At 44.0% G+C, this 12,938-nt stretch overlaps 1 protein-coding gene across 3 annotated transcripts in view; it reads left to right on the top strand.

The window, feature by feature from the left end:
• Positions 1-2,289: 2,289 nt before the first annotated feature.
• Positions 2,290-12,938, top strand: part of NANP (N-acetylneuraminic acid phosphatase) — a 20,714-nt gene continuing 10,065 nt past the window's right edge. The window contains exons 1-3 of one of the 3 annotated variants that reach the window (XR_001883512.1): positions 2,290-2,503; positions 9,530-10,403; positions 12,581-12,692. Coding sequence is in view for 1 of the 3 variants with exons in the window: in XM_017862794.1 (XP_017718283.1) it covers positions 2,414-2,503; positions 9,530-10,186 (747 nt within the window). In the remaining 2 variants the exon portion in view is untranslated. Of the gene's footprint in view, positions 2,504-9,529; positions 12,542-12,580; positions 12,693-12,938 lie in introns of those variants that run through there. The other 2 variants (XR_001883513.1, XM_017862794.1) reach the window with 2 other exon arrangements.

Here is a 12,938-nt window from a genome sequence, read left to right as displayed (position 1 = left end):
TTCCTTCAAAACTTAAATTCTTGTGGAGTGTGTTTATGAATAACCTACTGTGGATTATTTGGATCAGGCCTTACCGAAATAGGAAAAGCGCAAGGTCCTAAGGGCTCTCCAGCTATGACAGCAGAGCATAAAATTCTTTGTATTGGGATTTTTGTTTCTACCACTGAAGGAGGCAGTACAGATATTTCTGCAATTGGAGGAGGTGGTATAGGCCAATTTTTATCCTCCCTCTCCTGTTTTTTATTTTCAATTGGTGCTGTGGATGGGACAACAGATTCAGATTTTTATGAACAGCAACAGAATAGGGTGCTCTACACAAAGTTGGGCAGGTCATGAAATGCCATTAGACAACTTGCCAGAAAAGGAAATCTGTCAAACAACTCATCCCCTTAAAAGGATTATACAGACTATGTCTCATCTAACCTTAGATTTGTGCCTAAATCAACACTCTGCATGCCAGTCAGAAAAAAAAAAAAAAGCTGCTCCAATCTTAAAAGCTTCGTATGCCTATAGTTTTATGTTAAATTGATTCTGACATTTCAGGCAATTAAAAGTAACTCCAATTAATGCATTCATAATTTTGGCTAATTGCTAATCTAAATGTCCACAATTGATAGGCTAGCCCTATACATCAACGAGGTAAGCACAGAAAGGAGTCATGGTTTTGAAGAATGTATATGGGTTTATTCTTGACCGCAGCAATGAGATGTCAACTGTGATTGTGCTCCATAAAATATAGAAACTGTAGGTAGTCTAACGCTGCAGAAGAAACTCCTATTAATATAAAGATAAACCAATTAATCTAACCTACTGAACATCAGTGATCTGTTAAGGAGTTCCACCAGCGAGGTGAGTGGCAATTTTTTTCTCTAAAGAGCTAAATAACGAATACTTTAGGATTTCCAGCCACGTGATCTCACTTGCAATTACTCTGCTTCTGTAAGGCAAAAGTAGCCGCAGACGATACAGAAATGAATGAGTGTGCTGTGTTCTAATGCAATGATGGGCACTAAAATTTGATTTTCATATGTAACAAAATACTGTTATTTTGATTTTTTATCCATTTTTTAAATCCATTTACAAATGTAAAAATCACCCTTAGCCAGGCTCGGTGGCTCACGCCTGTAATCCCAGTTCTTTGGAAGGCCAAGACTGGTGGATTACAAGGTCAGGAGTTCAAGACTAGCCTGGTCAACATGGTGAAACTCCCTCTCCACTAAAATACAAAATTAGCCGGGGGTGGTGACATGCGCCTGTAATCCCAGCTACTCAAGAGGCTGAAACAGGAGAATTGCTTGACCCCGGGAGGGGGAGGTTGCAGTGAGCGGAGATCACGCCACTGCACTCCAGCCTGGGTGACAGAGCAAGACTCCATCTCGAAAATAAAAATAAATTTAAAATAAACCACATAGCTAACTGGCTAAACAAAATCAGGTAATTGGCCTGTAGCTCTGTAATACCTGACAGTCAATTTCTAGTCATTAAAGATGACCACATATCCAAATTACAGTAAAGTTACCCAAGAGAGACAAAGATTAGAAATTAGTGTCACGATCCCCCTTCTGCCAGCACTAGGAGGCAAGAGCTGCTACAGCCCTTCCGCGGGTTTAACAGGCGGTCCACGTCCCTCAACCTCTTGCTAAGCCTGAAAACAACCGAGTAAAAGGCATCCAAAAACCTGAGAACGCAAGGTTTCAGGAAAGCAATCAGGAAGGGCAAAACATGGGGCAGCCACTACACAGTCCCTTCGTCTTCGGGCACAGGTACTAAACGGGTTGTAAGAGACCCAAGTCACGTCTTTCAAAAACGGGCTGGCGCGGGCCCAAGCTGACAGGGATTCCACCCCGGTCAAGGCAGCAAACGGCGCGAGGTGGGAAGGCGCAGGCTCCACTTTCTGCCTTCCCCGAATCGCCGACAGTGACCTGCGCGCCCAGGCAGGCTAGGACCGCGAGCGCTCACTGCCGACACGGGGCCCGCAGACGTCTCCGCGCCGCCCGCCCGGCCACCCGGAGAGTCCGCTGCCCAGCGCCTGGCAGCGCGGACAACCTCCCTAGGGGCAGCGATGACGGTCCCTCGCGCCGGAGGGCCCAGGGAGGAAAGCGAAAAGCAGAAAGACACCACACGAAGAGGCCCACGCTTCGGACCAACCCCAGCCACAGCCACTGAGAAGTCGCGGCACGCCTCCGCGCCCACGCACGCTTCTAGCACTCCTGAGAGACCGGACCCCGGGAGTCTCGCGGGATCTCACTTTTCTCGGTGGCGCAGGGAATGAACCGACAGTCGGAGTTCCACCGGCGCCTGGAGAGGGTCTGGTGACTTCGCGGCTCCTCCCACGTTTCGCGGGGCAGCTCGCCTTGCGCATGCGCAGGCGGCGGCAGCGGCGAGGCTACTGGTCGCGCGAGCGGCCGGCGCTATGGGGCTGAGCCGTGTGCGGGCCATTTTCTTTGACTTGGATAACACTCTCATCGACACTGCCGGGGCGAGCAGGAGAGGCATGTTGGAGGTAACGTCCCCTCCCGTGGCGCTCCTCTAGGCGGGGTCAGTGCGCCCCGCAGCGTCCTGCGCGCTCACCTCCCCGTGACCCCACTTCCACCCCGGCGCCGCGGGCCGCTCTTGCTGGTTGAGACCTCGGGAGCATCCGGGTGCGGAGGTGCACGGGCCCTGCGGGTCTGCATTCCGTGACCTGGCGACCGCTCGCCACCCAACCTCGAGCCCCGGGGCGGCTGCTGGCGGGTGCCTCGGCACTCGGGACGCGGAAGGGCTCCGTGACGGCTGCCATGGTGGCGGAGGTACCCGTGGGCGTGGGAGGCGACAGCACAGCCGCGAGACCAGGCGCTGGGCCCGCCCGCGGTCAGCCTGTCGGTGTGGGGGGTGCCGGGAGGAGACTTGGTAGAGTTAGCCCCAGTGTTGCCCCAAGAAGGGACACGGCTGTCAGTACCAAGCCTGGACATAAGCCCTGCTTTAGAGAATTGTCCCCACAGAACTCCTGGCCTCCGTGGCGGGGTGGTGGTCCCCGTGGCTTTCTGAGGTGACACAGCAAAAGCCCGTGCTGCGAGGGCATGCCTTTCCCGAGGCGCTGCTCCGCGGCACCGCTCCTCTCCACGCGCGGAGGCTGTTTCAGACCTTCCCGTGTTCCAGCCCGAGTCCACCCCGGCTTCCCTTTCTCTTTCTTCAGCTTCAAGGGGAAAGCAAAGGATTTATCAGATATGGGAAACCCACTTTCAAAAGCTAATTCGTCCGAACCTGAGCTCCCCGTCCTCTTCATGCTTCATCAGTTTTTGTGTCCCTGGATCTTCCACTACCTCATCCGTTTTCTTTTTAGCTGCATTCCACTTCTGCCGCATATTCATGTTTGCCCTGTAGTTTTAAAAAAGCTGTAAAAAGGATGCCTCCCTTTGGGCTGTTCTTCCTGCTCTAGATGTTACCTGTCTCTCTTGACAGCCATGTTTTCCCGGAGAAATCCATACCGGTTTTCTCCTTATTTCTACCTCCTATTTATTACTAAATCCATGGTAATGTTGCTATATCTTCACCGCTAGACTGAAATAGACTTGCTGGGTCACTAGGCAGTCCCAAATTGCCAGAATCCGTGGACATTGTTAAAGTCTGTCTTCATGACTTTACTGAGGCATTACCCACTTTTAACTGTCCCTTCTATATAACGTTGGCCTCCACCTCAGGGGTGCCACCCTGTGCCATATTGCCTCCAGTATCTCTGGCTGCGGACGTTGCATATTACCTGTGTGTTATTAGTAAGCTGAGCCCTGTGCATTCCAATTAAATTACTGCTTTAGGCCAATTCTTGCTGTAGTTCCAGAGTTTGGGCTTTAAAAATCAGACATTTGAATATGAATCACAGCTCTCCGAAAACCTAGCTGAAAGTGCCTCAAGGAATTAGCCTTGTATCTTTATAAAATGTGAGTTATATTAGTCCTCAATAACCCTGTAATGTTTGGGAAGCCCACGGGTGCAGTGTCCACTCAGCGAATTACAGCACCTTCCACCCTCGTATGCTGCCTGTCCACCACTGCACATTCCCCGTGCATGTCTCAGTTACAGCTGAACTCATCTCTCACCTAGACTGTTGGCTGTGGGCTTGTCTCCAGGTTTACCACATCCAGTGTGTCCTCCACATTCTTGCCACAGCAATATTTTTAAAACAAAGACTAAATTGTATGTCTCCCTGGTCTTTACACCCTCACTTATACTAGTGCTCTATTTTGTTCAGATATTTCTTAACGCATCTGTCAAAGGATGTTACAATTAATTTTGAAAGTCAGGTGCCTACAACTAAATAGTGAGCTTCTTGGGAGGGAACAAGCTGTCTTAATTCTCCTCGTTTGATACATGGCAAATGTTGAATAAATGCTGGATGGATGGATACAAATTTTTACTTCGAGACTTGGTTCTATTACTGCCTCCTTTATAATTAGCCTGTAATAATAAATTAGCAGGATAAGAAATTAGCCTAATAAATGAGCAGAATCGAACTATGTGCTCTTGGCTATACAAGGAATACTTTATCACGTAAGGAAACAATAACATCCATAGGTGTTGACCTGTTCAAAAGTAACATGCCAGCTTTCATAAATCATTGTAAATAATTTATGAATGGAGGAAGAGGGAAAGGTCCAGCCATTTTTTGCCTTGGGCTTGGGGACAAGAGGTCAGATACTGACTGTATGTATCAACTTTAATTTTTTTAATCACCTAGGGAAGTTATTTTTTTCCTCCCTCTTTAGACCTGTTTTTTCATGGTAATTACTCATGAACTTTTCTACAGAAGCCTGGGGTTTCTCAGTGAACAAAGCAGAAGAGATTTTTGCATTTGTGAATTTACTTCTTAGTGGGTATGGCAGTGAACATAATAAATATTTACAGGTGTGGCAGAAAAAGCAGAGAGGGTAACAAATCAACATTTTAAATAGACTGGTCAGATTTGGCCTCATCGAGTAGGTGATGTTTGAGCACAGACTTGAAATAAAAATAACAGAAGGGCTGCTTGAATTGCTAGGCTGAGTGCAGGTCTCATTTTGTGAGTGTGTTTTTAAAGTATTAATAGTTTTATTTGGAATTCATCCCCGTCTGTCGTGCTGGATCCCTATTGATTTCAGTAGGGATAGCACCATGTTCAAGAGGCTGAAGATGAGACTCAAAGCCAGCAAATGAGAAAGAGTTTTTGCAGAAACTTATATACAAGATGGTCCATTGGCAGTGGGCTGGACAGAACTGCAGCCACTTGTAAAAAGAATGCAGTTTATATAGCATTTTCACTTAGCACCCTCCCTGCAGCAACCTCCTCCTGGCCACCTTCGTTTAATGGAAAGAAAAAAAAAGGACCTCTATCCCCTCTGCAACCTGAGTTCCACAGGATGGGATGGGCCATGGTCCAGATCTTCCTCCTAAATAAGAAATGAATCTCTGGATTGGACACTCCTGAACTCCTTATCTTGGAACCCAAATACACATTCCTCATAGACCACAGAGTCATTCTAAGGTTATGCGTGAGTGAGTGCTGTCAGGTGCACCTGCCATACACTTCATATCCAAATGATTAGTATTCAGAATACACTTTTCTTAAAATGTTGTGAAGTATTAGATGGTTCCCAAACTAAGCCCTCAAAAAGTCTTTTAAAATCAGTTAACTAAAGTATTGATGATACTAAATTTAGTTCTGGGTCTAGGGAGCAGACAGTAGAAGAATAGAGTTTCCTTTTTTGTATATGTTCAGAGCCTTAAGATAGAGTTTTGAAGTGAGTGAAGTTTGAGTTCATATTAGTCTACTAACTGATAGCCCATCTATCAGAGCAGGGCCCCTTTCTTCAGGCCAGCGAGCACCTGGTGGGCTCTTCATACCAAAATCTTTTTCAGCCCTGCCTTACCAGTCACACACAAAGTATCATCACACCTGCAAGTTAGAGAGCTTTTTCCTTCACCTCCAGTTCAATCAATACTCGCATTTTCAGTGCAGGTGTTAGGAGAGTTTGTAATGACGCATACTAATTCAGGGTAGGTGTTAATTTCTGTTTGAACTAATAAATGAATGCTGATAAGCTTTTTTCCTAAAGATGTTAATATTGTTAAAATGCTACTTACTGTCCCACACCAATCTGTGATTACTTGCTGTGTGACAAAATGAGGAAGTTAATTGAAGGGATAGAATAGGAAGAGATTTTGAAACTTGAGAGTGGCATACCATGCCTTTACAAACATCTCCCTTTTAAGATGAGCAAATCCTACTTTTTCAGAGCCCCAAGAATGTGCTTAATGAAGCACCAGTTGAAGTAACAGGGAATTGAGTCTGTATTGGGAGCTCTTTGTTTACTTGTTATGAGCCAGCCCCTATTTGAGCTCAAGCTCTGTGGAGTCCTAGAGGCATGTGTCCTTGCACTGCTGTAGGGTTGCTGAAACTTTGGAGCTCCTGTCAGTCATAGCTTAAGAGTCCTTCAATTGATGTTGCTAGCAAAAATGATGAGATAAACATGGAGATTGAAAAAGTTTTATTAATGGAAATTTATAAAGCAAAATTTTACAGTGTTTTGCCTCTACCTAAAATTCCTAGGGCTGGTATATTTTCTTGGGCAGGTAAGATTTTCTTAATGATTACATTTTCTTTTATTTTTTCTTTAAAAAAAATTTTTTTTTCTGATATGGCCAAGTCTTCTGATACATTTTCCGATTAGCACAAATACCTCAAAAAATATTTTCCTTTCAGCCAGGCACAGTGGCTCACACCTGTAATTCCCAGCACTTTGGAAGGCCAAGGCAGGAGGATTGCTTGAGGCCAGGAGTTAAAGACAATCCTGGGCAATACAACCAGACCCCTGTCTCTACAAAAAAAAAAAACTTATTAGCTGGGTATGGTGGTGTGCACTTGTAGTCCTAGCTCCTCAGGGGACTGAAGGGAGATGAGCCCAGGAGTTTGAGGCCACAGTGAACTATAATCATTCCTCTACTGCACTCCATCCAGCCTGCGTAACAGAGCGAGATCCTGTTTGGGGAAAAAAAAAAAAAAAGACCCTTTTCCTTTGTTGTGATTCTTTTACTCTGAGGGAAGAAAAGACGTGCGTTTTCTCTCAGTAGGTGAGTTGAGTTTTTGGTGTGAGTAGCATACTGCTTATTCTCTAATCCTGTTACAAGAGATATATTTTAGCCGTAGCTGGGTGCATTTCAAAGAGCCAGCATTGCCCAGCCTGTTTGACTTTCCTCAGGCGCTCACCTGAACACAGGACTTCCAGTGCAGGCAGTTTATGAGGTGATCCCAGGATACACGTTAAGGGGTCAGGGAGACAAGAAGGGGAAGGAGTCCAGTACAGGTTAGAGCAGCTTAATGAGCAGGTTACTGCTGTGAGCAGCTGGAGATCTCTGGGAGAGAGTACACAGAATAGGGTTCAGTTGCGCTCCCCAAGGGGCAAGGAAGCTGTGATATTTATTCGCCAGTTTCTACCCTACATTTGTTGAGGGCTGCTCCCAGGGCAATACTTTTTAGCCCCTTCCTGTGTGTATAGATACCCTGTATGTGGCCGAGTAAAGCCCACAAGCAGAGAGGCCCGCACTTGAGTGGGAAGCCACTGGCGAGTGAATATAGTGTGTGCCAAGGGGATTTAGGCAGCACCTGCTATAGCATGGGGTTCAAGGCCCTTCACAAACTATCTGCAAACAGGTTCCCCAATTGCATCTCTTGGCATCCTCCCTTACATGCCTGCATTTGGGCTCGACTCAGCTTCTTGCTTTTTCCACAAAATTTTGAACTCTTGGCCTTTGTTCATGCTGTTCCTCTGTCTGGAATGATTTTCTTCTCTTCCCATACCCACTTTTTCTGCTTGTTTACTCCTTGGTCTCAATGTGACTTCCTATGCCAGCTACTCTGTGGAATGGCGTCCGTATTATTCCCATAGCTTGTTCAAACTGTCATGGCATGCCCCCCCGTCCCCCGCCCCATCATTTGTAGTGGTTGTATATTCCCCACCAGATAATGCTCCAAGGACAAAGGCCAGTCTCCAGCGCTTAAGACGTAGTGCAAAGGCAAGCATGTGGCCTTTGGAAGTAAGCAGGTATGGATGCAGATCCCAGATGGGCAAGTTATTAACAGTTCTGCACTTCCCTGCCTCATTTGGAACATGGAACTGTCTTGCAGGATTGTAGAAAAGGTTAGAAATAATGTATGTAAGTATGTAGTACAATGCTTGCCACATTAGGGGTTTTAGGAAAAGTTAGAAGACCGGCCAAATGGATTAGTGTTATAAAAGCACACATCAAGAGCCTTGGGAATACGGGAGAGGGAGTATTTAACTCAAAAGTACAGAATTGGGGCCCGGCACAGTGGCTCGTGCCTGTAATCCCAACACTTTGACAGGCAGAGGCAGGAAGATCACTTGGGGTCAAGAGTTCGAGGCTAGCCTGGCCAACATAGTGAAACCCCGCCTCTACTAAAAATATAAAAATTAGCCAGGCATGGTGGCGGGCACCTATAGTCCCAGCTATTCGGGAGGCTGAAGCAGGAGAATCACTTGAACCCAGGAGGCAGAGGTTGCAGTAAGCTGAGACTGTGCCAATGCACTCCAGCCTGGGCGACAGAGCGAGCCTCTGTATCCAAAAACAAAAAAGTACAGAATTGGGCCAGGCACAGTGGCTCACACCTGTAATCCCAGTAATTTGGAGGCCGAGGCGGGCAGATCACTTGAGGTCAGGAGTTCAAGACCAGCCTGGCCAACATGGTGAAACCCTGTCTCTACTAAAAATACAAAAATTAACCGGGCATCGTGGCGGGCACCTGTAATCTCAGCTACACAGGAGGCTAAAGCAGGAGAATCCCTTGAGCCTGGGCGGTGGAGGTTGTAGTGAGCTGAGCTGGTGCCATTGCACTTGAGCCTAAGCTACAGAATGAGACTCTGTCTCAAAAAGTCTCAAAAAAAAAGTATAGAATTCAATCCCATTATAGGTGATAGTCAATTTAGGTCTTCAAAATAGGAAATGGATGTAGATGAGAAAAAATTAGATGAACTAGGTGTTATTTTTTTCTGATAATAGTCTAAATAGTGGTTGTCAGAAATTTTAAATGTTTTACCGAAAATAAGTACAAGGATTTTTTGTTTTGTTTTTGAGATGGGGTCTCGCTATGTTGCCGACACTGGTCCTGAACTCCTAGGCTCAAGTGAGCCTGCCACCTCGGCCTTCCAAAGTGCTGGGATTACAGGCGTGAGCCACCACACCCGGCCCAATAAGCACAAGTTTTATTTTCATGTCTTCGTGACCAGAATGAAAGATGTTGGACTCTAAATTACCAAACAAAGGATTGTTATTAGCTATATATGAAGAAGTTGGTTTTTTAAAATGAGTGAGTTCTAGAGAGGTTGGGAGAACCTCACTTTGTTAACTCTAAAAATAAGGCCAATTCCCACCAGAAATAGCTGCTTTAAAGCAGAGGAGTGGAGTTGGAATCTCTCAGCCACTTGTAGGATCACAGCTTCCTAGGGCATGACTATTAAAGACATGCAATGTGTTAATGGAGTTATTTTCCATTATTTAGGTGATAAAACTCTTACAATCAAAATACCATTATAAAGAAGAGGCTGAAATCATCTGTGATAAAGTTCAAGTTAAACTCAGCAAGGAATGTTTTCATCCTTACAATACATGCATTACTGATTTAAGGACTTCACATTGGGAAGAAGCAATCCAGGAAACAAAAGGTGGTGCAGCCAATAGAAAATTGGCTGAAGAATGTTATTTCCTTTGGAAATCTACACGTTTACAGCATATGACACTAGCAGAAGATGTCAAAGCCATGCTTACTGAACTTCGAAAGGAGGTCCGCCTACTTCTCTTAACGAATGGGGATAGACAGACCCAGAGGGAGAAGATTGAGGCTTGTGCCTGTCAGTCCTATTTTGATGCTGTCGTTGTAGGTGGAGAGCAGAGAGAGGAGAAACCAGCACCATCCATATTTTATTACTGCTGCAATCTTCTTGGAGTACAACCTGGGGACTGTGTGATGGTCGGTGACACATTAGAAACCGACATCCAAGGAGGCCTCAATGCAGGATTGAAAGCAACAGTCTGGATCAATAAAAATGGAATAGTGCCACTAAAGTCCTCCCCAGTTCCGCATTACATAGTTTCTTCTGTGCTGGAGTTACCTGCTCTCTTACAAAGTATAGACTGCAAAGTCAGTATGTCCACTTAAAGCACATAAAAGGACATGATTATGAATGTTAGAGTCAATTTGCAGAGTATGAAATAAGAAAAGTTAGGGCACTCCACTTACGATAATCCAGCTCTAATTTTACTTATGATTTAATGGCCAATATTTTGAAGAGCTTCCCAACCCTATTGCTTCTAAGTTGTAACAACCAACCATTGAGTGGTACTTCTATCTGAAAATTCAAATTGCATTAATACAGGTCAGTAGTGTAGCCCAGAAAATTTGAGGAAATATATTATTTGTTAGTCCGTAACTGGAGCTTTTTAAAATTATGTTATTAATCTTTTAGTATCTTGGGTGCATAACACCAAGCAGGATTGCTTTACATATGGATGCACAAATGTAAGGTTTATCTTTTGGCATAAAAATAGATATTCTAAAACAGATTTATCAAAGCAACTGAATCTGGTTAATATGAAATAAGTACTAAGTCACATGCAAATCAAGGTATTTTATAGTGAAATTATTTTGCATATTTTGAAAGCATAAACCATAGTTTTTGCCTACTTTGGATGTATACTTTCTTTTATGAATCTGATTTTTCTGTATGACTTTTTTTTTTCAGAGGGCAGGGAGCAATTTTCCTATGGCATGTGACAGATTCCTCCAGTTAGAAAAAGCTATTAAAATCAACACGTGGTGCTCCTTTACCATGACGTTTTCTCACCTGTGCACAGTAAGCTGGTAGCTTCCTTGTAGTCTTCACCTCTCCAGGAAATGTTTTCACTATCTTTTCCTGGACACACAGTGGGGTTGAGGGAGCTAGACTGTTTTGCTATAGATAATTGCAAGGCACATGGCACTAAAAGTCATTTTTCTTTTGTGGATCCGTAAGAGGAACATTTCCTCAGTGTAGCCTAACCATGCAGCCCCAATCTGTTCCTTTTTTTGTTTGTTTTTTTGAAATGGGATCTCTGTCACCCAGGTTGGAGTGCCATGGCGCCATCTCGGCTGACTGCAACTTCTGCCTCCTGAGCTCAAGTGATCCTTCCACCTCAGCCTCCCAAGTAGCTGGGACTACAGGCATACACTACCACACCGGCTAATTTTTTTTTTTTTTTTTTTGTAGAGATGGGATTTTGCCATGTTGCCCAGGCTGGTCTCAAATTCCTGGACTCAAGTGATCCTCCCACCTCAGCCTCTTGAAGTGCTGGGATTACAGGCATGAGCCACTGTGTCCGGCCCCCTCATTCGATGGAAAATTAGATTTTGCTATGAGCCATTTCCAGCGTGCCAATTTAATACTCGTGTGACTCTTCTAAGAGTTACCATCTGCCTTAAATTTCCTCTGCTTTTCACATGCTTGGAAATACTGTTTTGCAAATTTCTATATCTAATTCAGGGTTTACTAGGAGCTTAATAATTAATGGCTATATAGCAAGGCATCATCTTGGAACCAGAGGGTTTTCTCTAGACTGTTAGGCTAGACAGTCTTGTGATTATACTAACCAAACCTGGAGTAAAGTGGTTGAAAAAAAGAAAGTATAAAGGGGTTTATTAAAGTGGTTAATATGATTTAGTTTGGTTTTTGATACGTTTTTCTTCCAACTGTTATATAAGAAACTACTAATGTAAAATAGTAGGCTGTATGTTGGGATGTGTATAGCTATGTCTTCAAGACTAATACTTAGAATCAAATTGTAGATTGTACGTATCTGTGAGCCTATTTCTTTAGCCAGTTTTCTGTCTACTGCCAAGAAACAGGATTCTCTGCCTCATGCAAATGCCCTTTTGTGTTTACTTTTTGCTCTTGATTTTTAAAAATGTGATTGTGCCCTTGACTGTCTCAAAGTGCTGTTGCTATAACAGTGAACATTTGTGAACAGAGGATGTTTGTAGTTTCAAGTGCAGTACTCATATGACCTTGATCATATTTTAGCTATTTAAAAATTAAGTTGGAGGATTTTGGCAGAAGTCATGTGTATGACTGCTCTGATAGATTGGTTGGCGTGTGCTGCAGGGGGCTTGTCCTTTTAACTCTCACACAGGATGGATATAGGCAGTGTCACATTCATTATGCTGAGAGTGAAGGTTCATCACTCCTATATCGTGGTAGCAAATTTCAACAAGATAGCTTCTGGGATGTTGAGTGAGCAGTTCTCCAGCAGAAATGGTGTAGGAAGAAAAAATTGAATAATTGAATTTCCTTGTCTTCACAGTTTGTATTCTACAGAGTACAGTAATATATTACATTCCATTTGCACCCTTCCTTAGGGAAGAACTTTGTGGTTATCTACTTTCTGAGTGGAATGTTACAGAAAATATTTTAAAATACTGGAATAAACCTATGATTTTATTAATAATATTTTTTGTTTTAGAATAATATTCCTTAAAATTGTAACAGTGATGTTTTGTCATCTTTATTTTTTTTCAAAGTTTCCCTGTAGTGACCTTCTCACACATGGCCAGAGGCCCTCCCTAACGCTGTTTACAGAGGTGGGCCTAGAACAGAGATGAATGGACACTGCACCTGGAATTCCAGCACCAGGTGGGGATGTTTGGTTCCATGTGCACCTCCACATACAAGGGCACAAACATCTCAGAGCTGGGAGTGCCCAGGACCTAGTGGATGCTCAGTATTGTAGGAAAGCAGGTCTCTACCAGAGTACTTGGTTTATTGTTTTCAAAGTTCTTTGCAACCTTCAGTAAGAAACATTTTCTGTCATAACCTCTTTAACACATTTATAGTGTTAGATAACATTATAAATATATATAAATAAATATAAATATAACA

This window comes from Rhinopithecus bieti, unplaced genomic scaffold (genome assembly GCF_001698545.2).
Source record: "Rhinopithecus bieti isolate Rb0 unplaced genomic scaffold, ASM169854v2 scaffold_66136, whole genome shotgun sequence".
Lineage (NCBI taxonomy): Eukaryota > Metazoa > Chordata > Mammalia > Primates > Cercopithecidae > Rhinopithecus > Rhinopithecus bieti.
The sequence above is the reverse complement of the archived record's forward strand: the minus strand, read 5'-3'. Positions and strand labels throughout refer to the sequence as shown.